The sequence below is a fragment of the Cebidichthys violaceus genome, unplaced genomic scaffold (genome assembly GCF_023349555.1).
Source record: "Cebidichthys violaceus isolate CVI_PGR_0920_01 unplaced genomic scaffold, fCebVio1.0.p SCAF_7, whole genome shotgun sequence".
NCBI lineage: Eukaryota > Metazoa > Chordata > Actinopteri > Perciformes > Stichaeidae > Cebidichthys > Cebidichthys violaceus.
Window position 1 is genome coordinate 3,369,291 of NW_027176927.1, and position 13,464 is coordinate 3,382,754.

The 13,464-nt window shown below is 45.6% G+C and overlaps 2 protein-coding genes across 2 annotated transcripts in view; both read left to right on the plus strand.

Annotated features, from left to right (window-relative positions):
- The window catches only part of med18 (mediator of RNA polymerase II transcription, subunit 18 homolog (yeast)), a 1,666-nt gene extending 676 nt beyond the window's left edge, over positions 1–990 (plus strand). The window contains exon 3 of the mRNA XM_068735939.1: positions 332–990. Coding sequence (XP_068592040.1) covers positions 332–888 — 557 coding nt within the window. The 3' untranslated portion in view covers positions 889–990. The remainder of the gene's footprint in view (positions 1–331) is intronic.
- A 4,480-nt stretch (positions 991–5,470) lies between these two features.
- LOC137891494 (forkhead box protein O6-like) overlaps positions 5,471–13,464 on the plus strand; it is a 30,291-nt gene continuing 22,297 nt past the window's right edge. Inside the window, exon 1 of the mRNA XM_068736128.1 lies at positions 5,471–6,833. Within this exon, the coding sequence (XP_068592229.1) occupies positions 6,345–6,833 (489 nt within the window). The 5' untranslated portion in view covers positions 5,471–6,344. The remainder of the gene's footprint in view (positions 6,834–13,464) is intronic.

The following is a 13,464-nucleotide window of genomic DNA, read 5'->3' on the forward strand; positions in this document are numbered from 1 at the left end:
TTTGGTAGCCACATGGCCTGAAGCAGTGAATTGTTGCAGGACTGATGTTACAGTGTTGTATGAGACTGCAAGACTGCCAGCATAGCAAAGATAACAGCTTTTGAACCTTAAATGAAAGTGGAAGAACATCTGCCGTGTTTGTGACAAAGATCTATTTCCTTTCTGTCTCAGCTCTCTGTGTCTTAAATAATCTCAGGTGATGTAATGTTGGAGGAGTGGTTTGTTTTGTGTAGATTTATAAAATGTAAGTGCAACGTATTGTGCAGACCACACACCACATTGTTTACATGTTGTTCATATATTTATGTTTCTCTACTCCTTACCTACGCAGGCAGTGTGTTTGACCAGGCACTGGAAAGCCTCTTGCATCGCCTTCGAGGTCTGTGTGACAACATGGAACCAGAGACGTTTACAGATCATGAACTGGTTTATCTTCTGAAAGGCCAGCAGGGGAACCCTTTCATTCTGCGTGCCCGGCGGTCGCTCTCCCACCCCACGTCCCCGTGGCACCTACGCTACCTCGGCCAACCCGAAGTGGGAGACAAGAGCCGCCACGCCCTGGTGCGCAACTGTGTTGACGTGGCCGCCTCTCACAGCCTGCCGGAGTTCCTCAACGAGATGGGCTTCCGCATGGACCACGAGTTTGTGGCCAACGGGCACATATTCCGCAAAGGTGCTATGAAAATTGTGGTTAGCAAGCTGTCGCGCATCCTGGTGCCGGGGAACACGGAGAACACGGAACGCCTATCGCTTTCGTACCTGGTGGAGCTGAGTGTGTTGGCTCCCGCTGGCCAGGACACGATGTCAGAGGACATGCGCAGCTTTGCTGAGCAGCTGAAGCCCCTGGTTCACCTGGAGAAGATAGACCCCAGCAAACAGAGACATTGAATGAGGGTCAAGTCATCTCCGGCCACCATGGACAAACAAGATTTAGTTTTAATAATGTTTACATTTGTTACTGAAATTAAATGCAATTCAATTTTGACTTAACGGTTACACTTCTGGTTCATTTGTTATGTGAGCTGGAAATGACAACAGTCATACAAAATATTATTGCATTCCATAATTTTCTGCCAGAGCGTGGTCACAGACATTTTGACAACCATTACCACTTTTTCATTGATTCATACTGCACAGTTTTGGTTAAACTCTTTGCTAGTTAATTTACGTTTTTAATAATAATTGTACACTGTTGTCATCCAGTGCGCAGTGGAATTGACTTATGTTTACAGACTTATGTTTAAGAATAAATAGAAGAAATGTGAAAGTGTAAAGCAGTAAAAAAAAAAAAGTAAATATTGCAAAAAACAACTTCCAGGAAAGTGATATTTGCCATAATAAGAGTACAAATATAGTTCTCAGGGTGGCTCCTCGCCTTTTTATTTCTTTAATTGGTTTAAGTTCTCGATTATGATCTTTTATTAAAAAATACCTAGATTTAATTCTCTGTGGCAGGTTTAACAACTAAAAACACAAGGTTTTAGCCCAGTTTATAAATGTCACTACGTTGTAGTAGCTGTTTCCTCGAGTATGTTGCACAAAGACCTGTTTTTTTACTAATTTAATATGATTTGTGTTCCACGTTCAACACCACTAGGGGTCTCTCTTGCTCTTTGTGTAACTGGCCGTGTTGCCAGCTGAACGCTACCTCAGATCATCCACAGGAGCTGTGGTTGCCATGGAAATAATTAGCTGTGAGATCTGCACCCCCCCCCCCCCCCCCCCAACACTCTAATTACCTTTCTCAATTGCTTAATGATACATAGACCTGTGAAAGCCGTTCTTTCTTCCCCCCTCAACAAAAGCATTGATTTTGCCTCTCTTCCCCTCTCATTTCTACTGTTAACCCATTAGTGCCTCTTTCATGGGAACTTGAGCTGGGACTATTACACATGAAAGCACTAACGCTGCCTCAGGATCCCTCCCTCTTCATGCCGAATTTTCCAAAATGGCTTGTATACTAGTGTGTCAACATTATGGCCATTCTGCTGCGGTGACTGAAGTAACTAATGCACATCCTGTCAGTTATGATAATGATGTGGGCAATAAGACAGGAGTGCTTCTAATAATACCCCCCCACACAGGAAGATGCGTTTGCAGGGGTTGCAATGCAAAGCGAGCGTGTCTGAAGGGAGAGCTCGGGGGCAGATGGCTGTCTCTACATGTTGACCTACCTGCATATCAAGGCTGATGAGGACAAGCTCGCTGAGGTGGAAAGGTGAGATGACATTGCTTCCACATACAGAAAATGCACCTCGAAAACCACCCGATGAACACTTAACACACAGTGCATTATATTGCTATAGGATTCTTTTAATTTGTCTGTTTTGAAGGCTGTTCTGTGCTCAAATTGAACCTAACGTCATAGTTTGGTACGCAAACGTTGCCCGTCAATGAGAGCCCGGATTTATCTGATGGAGACAGTTTTATGTTCCAACAACCACGAGCAGACTACTGGCCCTTAGGACGAAAGCATGATGTTTCAGCTCTGAGTGAATTATGTATTAAAGAGCCAGATTCCTCCCAGCCCAAGGCTTTATATGTACAGCATGGATACAGTACAGTCTGCTGGCTTTCTTCCACTTAAACTTGTGTTAAGCACGGTGCTCTTTGGTGATGAGCTGGACTCCCACTGCACCTCCACTCCACATTGCCTGGAGAACAGGGGCATAGCTAGGCTAATCGGTGTCTTGGCATTGGGCCTGTTTGGCTATTGTGGATGTAGCCAACTAACTAAACTTGCACAAGTGGGGGGATTTGAACTTGTTGCCGGAGGCAATATGATATTCTACGTTTCAAGAAACAGACTGGAGTGACACTGATTCCAATACATGCATACAAAAATCCGGATGAATACTGAGTCTTAAGGGGTAAGAGAACGCAACTGATCATCAAATTGATTATACTTTTGATTGTGGGATTGTGATTTTTGGATCTGGGTCCGCACACTGCGGGAGTCTGGAGTCTGAGCTGAAGAGACGCCATCACCTGAACGTGCCTTTACTTTCCATTCCACAACATAGCTTTAATTAAAACTCTTGGCATCAATTGTCTCTGCTGCCTCTGAACATCATGTTCATAGTTGGCAGTGCACACACCAAGATGCCACAAAAAAAAGCTGGCTCTTGCCCGGGGCAAGAAGTCTTTAAGTCATCCTTCTTTGGGCCCGGTGCCACGGAGGGGTGAAATCCAGCTTCGTCTACTCGGGAACGTTCCCGGCACTTGGATTTGAGCCCTCTCCTTCATGTGTCATTGAAGACACATATGCTTGTTAGAGAGTGTGTGGGTGGATGGCTGAGAGGGGAGGAGAACCAGGGGAAGTGTTTTCCCAAACAGGCATCGATCTCCCAAGGGTGTTGTTGAGGCTTCTCCAGCATCCTCTCATCCCAATCCCGCCGGGCAGAATGGTTTGACGGGGACACATTGCACGACATGGTGAGGTCGTGATGGCCGTCTGCTGGCAGTGCCGAGGAAATGAGGATTGTCCCTTTCCCCAATGTGAATGAAATTCCAGAGAACTTGGGGGGGGATTGACAGGCCCAAAACTCTGCTTGTGGCTGACTGAGGTGATTACTGCTGTGCAGAACATGCTGTTCCAGGATCAGCTACTCAGAGCCTGAAGCCACGCAGCCTCTGGAATTTCTGGTATGGGGGGCAGCGTAGCAGTCGGCCTTGAGGCGACCGAGCACATATGTAGTTTTTAAAGTCGTGCTGCCTGGGCCTCCCTCTTCTTTGTTTGTCTCAGTCAACTCCTTGTGAGCCTTGTATTACAGACTAGAGGATCATTCTCCAGCATTGGTTTTGACTTTTGCTGTTGGCACATATTTAAGAGGCCAAATGATAATGAATCTATAATAGATCAATTCCCAATAATCACATTTATAGGTGCAGTAGGGCTCGCAGACTTCTTACACAAACTATAAGCAACATGACTTCTTAGCCGTCTGATCCCAATGATGTTTCGCATTAAGTCATTTCTATGACACATCCTTCCGCATTTAAAAGTGTGCTATTCTTGACGCACATTTCTCAACATCAGTCATGTCTGAATGCACACAGTGTGGCCATGTTGTGAAACGTCTTAAGTATAGCTTCCATCCGTCCATGCTTTGCACGAAGAGGGCGGGGTCCTCAGGAAACTCACAACCACCCTTTGCTGCACAGGTGCTTATTGTACTGGTGCCTGTGAGCTGCGCATGTCTCACCCTGAAATATGAGGGTGTTTTGTTCCAACTATGAGTAGAATATGTTGAGTAGAATCTCCCCCATGGGCGGTTCAAAAAGGCTTGCATTGAACGGCTGCCTAACTTCCAAATATTATCAGAAATTGTAGCTGCCTGTGCAGCGTGTGTGAGTGTGTAGAAGTAGGACTGGTTGTAAAAGTCCATCAATAAATAATATACATCAACCATCAACATAACAGGTGTGAATGTGCATAAAACTGCGAAGCAGACTGTTGCTGTAGAACAGCTTGTGAGCTCAGCAGATCGTTTGGATGAAGGTGAAAGGTGAAGTGCAGTGGGAGGCTACCATCCCACCTTTTTTTTTTTTACAAAAAAAGAGTCATTTTTAATGGAATTTATTAGGGAAATAAACAGCCAATGGGATCCGTGCACCTGTGACTGTGTGCCCGCCCTGCTGTCAGATTTGGGGGGGCGGGTGGTGGGATGGAGGGGCGGAATCTCCCACCCCCCGGTCAGTGTAGCAGAAATACGCACTCGGGTCTGACCGGGTCTGTGTCTGCCACAGCAGCGTCTTTGGCGTCGAGTCTGGGTGTCGATGACAATGTGAAAGTGTTGTATGCCTCCTCACTTTGGATGGAGTGCAGAGCAGAGATGATCTTTCAATCTGGCCTCTGAAAGAAAAAGAAAAAACATTTCACCTCACTCCTCCCGGATTAAAATCTAGGGTTTCCTAATCTCTCCTAATCTGGACTAAATCGGTCTAATCGGCATAGAAAATTACACTGGCTGAGGTATAGCCCGCAAATAATCATCAGAGGTGAAACCTCCTGCGCACCGCGAGTTCTCCCTGAAGGGCAATTGGACGCTGCACACGTTGCTCTGGACAATTTGCTACGCACAAAGACAGACCGGGCACTGTATTTTTAAAAGACACAAAAAAAAAAAAAAAAAACCTTGTCGAGATTATGCCGGAAATTCCCCCTGTGTAATTTTCACATTGTCTTGTTTTATCCCCGCTGGACGGGGAGGCTGGCACACAAAGCGCCCTGTGACGTTCTGCCAGGGAGATCGTTATGCAGAGTTTCCATTAAGAATTTGGGGTTTGCTCCCGCCGTTCATATCAGAGATGGTGGTGAGATAGGTGGAGACAGAGAGCGAGAGGGAGAGAGGGAGAAAGAGAGGGAGTTCGGGGTTTCGCTGTAATCATGTTCGGAGAGTATTGATTTCGTGAGCGCACTCCAATTGGCAGCATCTCCACTACAGCGCCGGCGCGTCATCCTCGGTTCACATCGACGGAACGAGTTGTAAGCAAATGAGAACATGTGTGGGATCTGAGAGAGTGAGAAGAGGCAAGGGGGGATAGAGGGGAGCAAAAGGAAGGTGTGATAAAAGACTATTTTATCAACCTGACAAGTGGATACGAAATTTGATCGCTGGACTATATTCTTTTTTTTTTTCTTTCTTTCTTTCTTTATATTTTTCAGACTGGGAATTTATCGATTCGTCACATGCGCACGCCTCTTCATTATAATTGCAGACAGTTGGGTGCTGTTCAGGCTGAATGGACTTGAATGTGCCGCTGCCAGCTTAATCCGTGCAGACTGGAAGATTTAATAATTCACGGTAATCACGCATTATCGCCTCAGTGGATGCTCTCAACGCAGCTCTGGTGATTTCTCCCCCTTCTTTCCTCGTTCCTTTCCTGTTGTCTTCTGGAGGATTTATCGACGACTGCTTTGCAAATATGCTCCTTATCTGAATTATCATCTGTTGCTGCAACTGGATTGAAAAGAGCCCCCGATGACTGGCTCTGACACGCGCTTGAGATTGACTGCCTTGAGGTGATGTGGACTGTTGAATGAGAAGCGTTTTTATCGCCGTTTGATTATTTTACTCCAGGTAAAATGGACGAAAAATTATTGTTACTTTTATTACTTCTCTTATCTCTACACGCGAGGCTGTGATTTTTGCTCCTATTCACCATGATCCTTTTACTCCGTTGAATTGCTTCTTATTGATTCAGACTGGAAGCTTAACAGCAATATTACGAGGCGAATTTCAACGTGAAGTGACACTGAGAACAGTTGGATATTGGGATCGTGGAGGTATTTCCCTCCCTTGCTCTTCGTTTGATTAATTCCCTTTTCGACGGAAGGGTAAATGTTGATGATGGAGGACGACGAATTGGACGCTCATCAGGTTGATTCGGATTTCGAGCCGCAGAGCCGGCCTCGCTCGTGCACCTGGCCGCTGCCGTGCCCGGAGGATTTCCCCGGTGGACACGAGGTCAGCGGGGGTCTTCCACTGGCCAACATCAAGGTGGAACCGGAGGACGTCCCGGCTTGCATAGCGGGGCTCGTGGGCGGAACGCCGGGAGAGCTGAAGCATCCAGCCGGCGCCCCGGCACCCACGGGCGCGACGCACCCATGCCTGGCTGGCGCGGCGCTCGATGTGACCGGACCGCTGCGCAAAGCCAAATCCTCGCGGCGGAACGCGTGGGGGAACCAGTCCTACGCGGATCTCATTACCCGCGCCATTGAGAGCACCGCAGAAAAGAGACTCACGCTGTCACAGATATACGACTGGATGGTCCGCTATGTGCCCTATTTCAAGGATAAGGGCGACAGTAACAGCTCAGCTGGCTGGAAGGTAAGGGATACAACGCATGTTGGGCGTTTGACATGTTAATCACAGAGTGATAATAGCGAGTATTATTCCTATTCGCGAACCCGTTATACTGTTTTTTTTCACCCCTCGTGCCATACGCATGTCATCATGGGATTCCGTATCGGTTACGCATGAATGGTGCCATGCGTTATCTAGTCTTAGTTCATTACAACCGTCAGTCATTCTAATAGATCATTGATGGCAGAATGTAATAGACAGGAGTGTTGTGTGTGTGTGTGTGTGTGTGTGTGTGTGTGTGTGTGTGTGTGTGTGTGTGTGTGTGTGTGTGTGTGTGTGTGTGTGTGCGTGCGTGCGTGCGTGCGTGCGTGTGTAACAAGGCTTTGCTCATCCCAGAGCAGCTCATGATTGGCAACAGGGTCCGTAGTGGAGCATGAAATCCTTTCACCAGGAGCAGCACCACAATGGTTAATGATTGATTTCCATATCTGCTGCGAGCAAATGAGTCGGTTAAATAGAATCAACTATTCAACGCCTTTCCATGCAAATAGCGGCACACACACACACACACACACACACTTTAAATCAGTTTAAAAACACATCAGCAGAGGGACACTTGTAGTTGGAGATCACAGGTCAGCTGTCCACGATGTAAATATTCAGAAGGGTGTTCGCTACTGACCACAGTCCACCACCGCTGCCTGTCTGGCTGAGAGCCTGGAGAAACCTCCTGGACATTTGCCCATGTTATCAGCCTCTTCTCTCTGCTATTCATTATGGCCATCTGAGGACAGGGAGATCAGCAGGGCAGCAGTGCTTGTCCTCATGGTGCACCTGTGCTGAGCTGAGACCTTAAGTTGCCTCAAAAAAGACTTATATGTGAGAAGTTAGAGGCTGTACAGTCTGGTAGCTCTTTGTGAATGCAAGAGAATCGTGCAGTTTTGTTTTTTCTTTTACTGAATCAAAACCACTAAACAGGACTTCACATTTGCTATAGCCAAACCTGTTTTCCAGCATAAACCCATTATTGAATAGGCTGTTAATGCTGATTGCTAAGATATCTCATTAAATACTTACAGGAAGAATTATTGAGTTGGCAGCTTCACCTGATTTCTACCCTCCGAGAACTATCAAGGCGTGTCATTCATATCATTAAGTACAATCAAAAATCTAAATAATGGCATGTGTCCAACAACATGCATTCATAGTTTTGCCTTCCAGTCTGTTGTCAAAACTTGTTGTATTGCTGTTGCGCAACACAAACTCTGTTACCGCTCAGAGTTGAGCCTTAATCACGAGCACCAGACTGACACCGTAAGCCTGTCCCATTTAAAGTGAACTCTGATAAGGGGTGTCTCCAGGTAAACTTTGCTTCATTAGCACCAAGAGTCTGCAACCACGGGGCCTCTTTATCTTTAGCGCTAAAGTCCTAGTCTGCTATTTATGAAACTGCAAATTAGGAGGGGGGGGGGGGGGGTTTACAGTGGCAGTCTGAGGTCCGGGGCTATTTCAGGCCACAGGCGAGACATGGGGCCCATTCCAGGTAATGACCGGGCATTAGGTAAGTCGTTTAAAGCACGCAGCCATAATGTCAGTAACAGGGCTGACCTGGTTTTGGTCAGAGACAGAACGGTATTGTAAACATACACTTAGGAGTCACATGTGTAGCTCACTTACAGGAACCAAACCTACAGCATATGGAAATATTCACTCAGCAGCATGTGTGCATGTACAGTAAAACCCTCATTTCTGACGCAACTGCCTACCCTGGCTCTTGCAATACATGTGTTCAACTTTTAAGTGAACCTGGCTCATCAAATGAGAATCCCATTTTGTTTTAATTGGCAGGATTATGAATACATAATGAGGCCCTGTAGATTTTTTTTTTGTTGTTGTTGGGAGTGTGATAGAAATGTACATGCAAATTATTTCATTAAGGTTGTTATAGAATAAGAAAAGCTTTGGCGTGGACACATAAAACAGCATGTTTTATGAGAGAGTGACGGTAGCATTATATGTAAAGTTTGACACGGTTAATATTAGGTCACATGTTCAGATTCAGTCCATGAATCCAAATCACACTGCCTCCTCCCTCAACACAGGTGCACTCTCATACATGTCATTTTACAATCATATCCGGCAATTATACTTGACAGCCGCATTTGTACGTTGGAAAACATTACTTGTATCATCCACAACATTTTAATCTCATTCAACAGTATCACGCACGAAAACATTTGATGCAAAACAGTCTTTTTTTTGGGGGGGCGGGGGGGGTTAAACAAAATAATTGTTGATAAGCTGCTGATGAAATGAAATGAAATGAAGTGATATAGCTTGTCAGTTTGTGTAGGAGGCTAGCAGGGGTGTGTGTGTGTGTGTGTGTGTGTGTGTGTGTGTGTGTGTGTGTGTGTGTGTGTGTGTGTGTGTGTGTGTGTGTGTGTGTGTGTGTGTGTGTGGGGGGGGGGGGGGGGGGGTGTAGTTGATGGCTTGATGATGGATGCTAGACAGCCAGTACACCTGGACAGTGCCATTAAGCTCCTATAAATACCTAATGGCTTCTGACTTCTTGGAAAGCTGCAGTATTCTGAGGTCATGGCTTTCCTAATCGCCTCCTTACTGAGGGGACGTTACGCAGAATTGTGCACTTGTGAACCTGATTACATTTTCCGCCGCCACTACTGCAGTGTCAAATAATGGCGGCCTTTATTTTCCAGTGTTCTGTTACTAACCAAGCTGATCCAATGTAGAAATGTGCAGGATGCCGTAAAGTTAGCGATCATTTCTGAAGCCCTGTATTTATGGTTGTTTTATGTCTTTATGTCTAATTATATCTCTCTCTCTATATATATATATATATTATGTCCACGGCTGCATATGCATACTGCATTTGTGCGTGGGAGAAGCACATGTCAGTTTGAACAAAGCGTCAGGGTTGGTAGTGTTGTGTGTGTGTGTCTTTGTGGGGGCTAGTGAAGGGGGGAGGGGCTGTCTACTTCTATAGGCGTGTGTGTTTGGGCCCGCTGATTGGTCTGACAGCATGTCACTGCAGAGGATGCTGCGTAGTCTTGCACTTGACTTCATAATGCCTCTAATGGTGGGGTTTACAGGCAACTTGGTGTGGGGATTGCCCTGCAGGCGCCCAGAAGTTCATTAACTCCAAAGGGGTTAGATACTGCCATTGTTATGCTGAGGGTGGAGTCTGGGATTTGCTTTATTGTATATGTCAGTGTGGAAGGTTATGGGATACAAAAATCCATAATACACCAATGCTTTTGATCTTTAAAGTATATTCAAACATAAATGTGTGATGCATGCCTCTAAAGTATCATCACATTATGTTTTGGGTGTATGCAATTGCAGCTACAGTGCATCTACATGGATTTGTGTCCGTTTCTGCCTGCTTTACTGTACACCACATAGTTTCCCCTGCATGTGTTTACAGGGCTTTTTGCGGCGCTTGGGCAGACATTTGCCAGGGGATTGCGCAGCCGGTCAGCTAGGGTGCCAGGCAGTCACTCAGACACTTTAATCCAGAGAGGCTAGACCATTATTTATAAAATGTCTTTAGGTAGCGGCCTGTGCAGGGCAAAAGGTCACGGGGCTCCCTTTAATGACAGAAATTAGACGGACCAGAAAGATGGCGTTCCAAAAAAATAAATATAAAATATGACAGCGACTGTAGGGCAGAGAAGAGGAAAGACAAATTGCATGCGAGGAAATGAAGAGGAGAGAAAGAAAGATGTCTCTCTCCTCTCTCGCTATATGTATCGTCTTATCTTCTGTAAAGGCCCACAACCCCTGTCTCCACAGGCATTAGTATTTATAACAGTGCTGGATCATATCACTTTATCTAATTGATTTATAGGTAAAGAGACAGACAGGCTCTCGTAATCCTGTCACTATGCACGGGCTCCAGCAGCTGCAGTAGAGAAGCACTTGTCAAATATGAGGGATATGAATGTCAAATGTGCAGCAGAGAGTGTGTTTGACAGAAGCTTAGCATGAAGTGGAGAGACTTTAAACTTTCTGTGTATGTGCATTAGCTTGCATATGTTTGTTGTGTGTGTGTGTGTTGTGTGTGTGTGTGTGTGTGTGTTGTGTGTGTGTGTGTGTGTGGGAATGCATGCTTGTGTCGCCTGTTGACGGTTGGGGAGTCTGGAGAGACTGGAAACTATCCTAGACTTTAGCTGATTCATATTTTATCCTCCGTCTTGGCTCAGGGGAGCAGAGTAATTTGAGAGTGCGATAGATCCACATGCACGCACACACATTTACACACTCAGAAAAAAATGAGAGCATATGATGCATGCTGGACAGATTTATGGTGCAGGATTATGAGCACCTTACATCTCCCCTTGGCTCCATGCAGCCGGAGCCGGGTTGGGTTCGTGCAGTATATTCGGGGTTGAGTCGGGTATCTTGACGCCAAGAAGCCCGTTCTCACTGCCTTTTTTTTCCTTCCTCCTGCAGCTGTCAGGCAGCCGTGTGGCAGTTCATTTCTCACTGAAAATGATTAATGTACATGCAAATTACCAAAGCATGGGCACGCATTCAAATATGGGAGACAGCAATCAGGAGACGGTAATATGAAAAACAATATAATTTTACCTTTAGATATTACTTCACTCTCTCCCATCACTCCATCTAGCAGACATGTTATCTCCTCTTTCAACTCCCCGCCTTTCTCTTTCGCTTCATCCATCTATTAGACATGCTATACATTTTTTTTCCTCTCTTAGTGGTTTTTGGTACAAGGGCCAATTGAGGTGAGGAGTCTTTCTCAAGAGAGCTATGGCGTCGGTCTCCTACCAGTGATCCAGACTGCCTTAAGCAGTGTGCCTCCTCTCGTCTAAGAGAAATCTCATATCTCACATTATCTCGGAGATAATAGGATAACAATACTGGATTTTCCCCAGCTCGACTCCTCTCAGCTACTGGGGTCTTTTGGAGCAGAATACAAGGGGATGAGACCGTCAAGTTCGCAATTGGACAGGGATGAACTAATTTGGATGTTCTTCTCAGCTGAGCTGCACTTCAGCTGTTGAAGCATTTCTGGCCTATTACCCATGGCGCCGCAATTTATTTAGTTATTTTTACAGCCGTTTGGTGACATTTCTCCGAATATTAAATACTCCTTTCAGTTAATTTAGTTTGCCTAAACTGAAGAAGTACAGTGAAACAAAGGGAAATTGTCATTCTTTTCCCATTGCACTATTTAGGGTGACGGTTTCCACTATTCCCTCTGGCTCATGCACACACAAACACACAAATTTGCACGAGGCACACAACACACTTGTGCCTCCTCGAACCACCCATGGAGGAACACTCTGTTCTTGGGCGGGGTGAACCATTTTTTGGGAGAGGAGGGGGCTGACCGAGAGCGGAAGCGACTTTCTGTGGTGCTGTTTTGCCGTCTGATTTGTTGTGAAACCAGTCAGACTTGCGTCGATTGGCTCATATGGAAGGCGTGGCTCTGTTTGGTGAGCACCACCAGATTTTTTGGCAAAACTGTTCACAGCTGCAGGGACAGAATGTGGTGTGTGTTTCTGTCTGAGGCTGTGTAGGTTTGATGTCATGGAGATTTGATGGGGAGGAGGAGGGGGGGCAGCCTTGAGTGCTCCACTAGCGCTGGGTGATTAGAACACATCTCTTTTTATATCCAGGGAAAGGGTTATGAAATTTGGGAGGGAACAAGAAAGAGGTCTTCTTCGATTGAGGGGTCTATATACGTCTGGACTCACAGTGGACTTTCGGCATGCAGCCACAATTCCCACATTTCAATAAAATGGTGGCTGTGTTCCTGCTCAGTTACCCTCCAGCCAGATCCTATTGCCACCAGAACCTTCTGTGACTTGTAGTCCAACTAATAAAAGTCTAAGTATTGCTTATATTCTGCTAGTTGAGAGCTCACAGATCTTTGTCAGCTGAGTTAATAGTAATATTATTCCCAGAATACACTTCTCAGATTGAAGCATTTTTCATTCATGACCATAAATACTTGACTCGTCTAATGATCGGCTTACTTAAATACCTCAGTTTCTCAATGTAATGCGGTTAAGAAAATGCCCATTGTCATTACACATGCTCGATCAGTAAAGCAATAAACAGGGATTACCTCATCAAAAAAGATTTGTCTATTATGTTAGATATTTGGCTTTTTTTTATTATTCAGTAAAGCGTTATGTTGATGTTGCTTATTCTAATTCAGAGATGAATGTGTCAGTTTAAATTCGATGGCAGCGCGTGAAGTTATTTTGTCCCAGAGAACTGTGGTTTTGTATCGCGAATGTTGTAAATGGCTTTGGATATTCACTTCAGCGTGTCAATGAAACGTGTTAGCCCTCGTGGTGCTTGAAATTTTGGTCTCTGTGTGGAGCAGCATGCTTGTTGCTCATCTGTGTCAATGTGCATAATGTGTGATTGTCGTCTGTGTGTGTGTGAGTGTATCTGACTGCATTTCCCTCCCTTTTCCCTGCATTAGAGGGTGAGTGTGTGTGTCTGTCTCTCTCTGTGTGTGTGTGTGTGTGTGTGTGTGTGTGTGTGTGTGTGTGTGTGTGTGTGTGTGTGTGTGTGTGTGTGTGTGTGTGTGTGTGTGTGTGTGTGTGTGTGTGTGTGTGTGCGCGTGCGTGCGTGCGTGCGTGCGTGCGCGTGT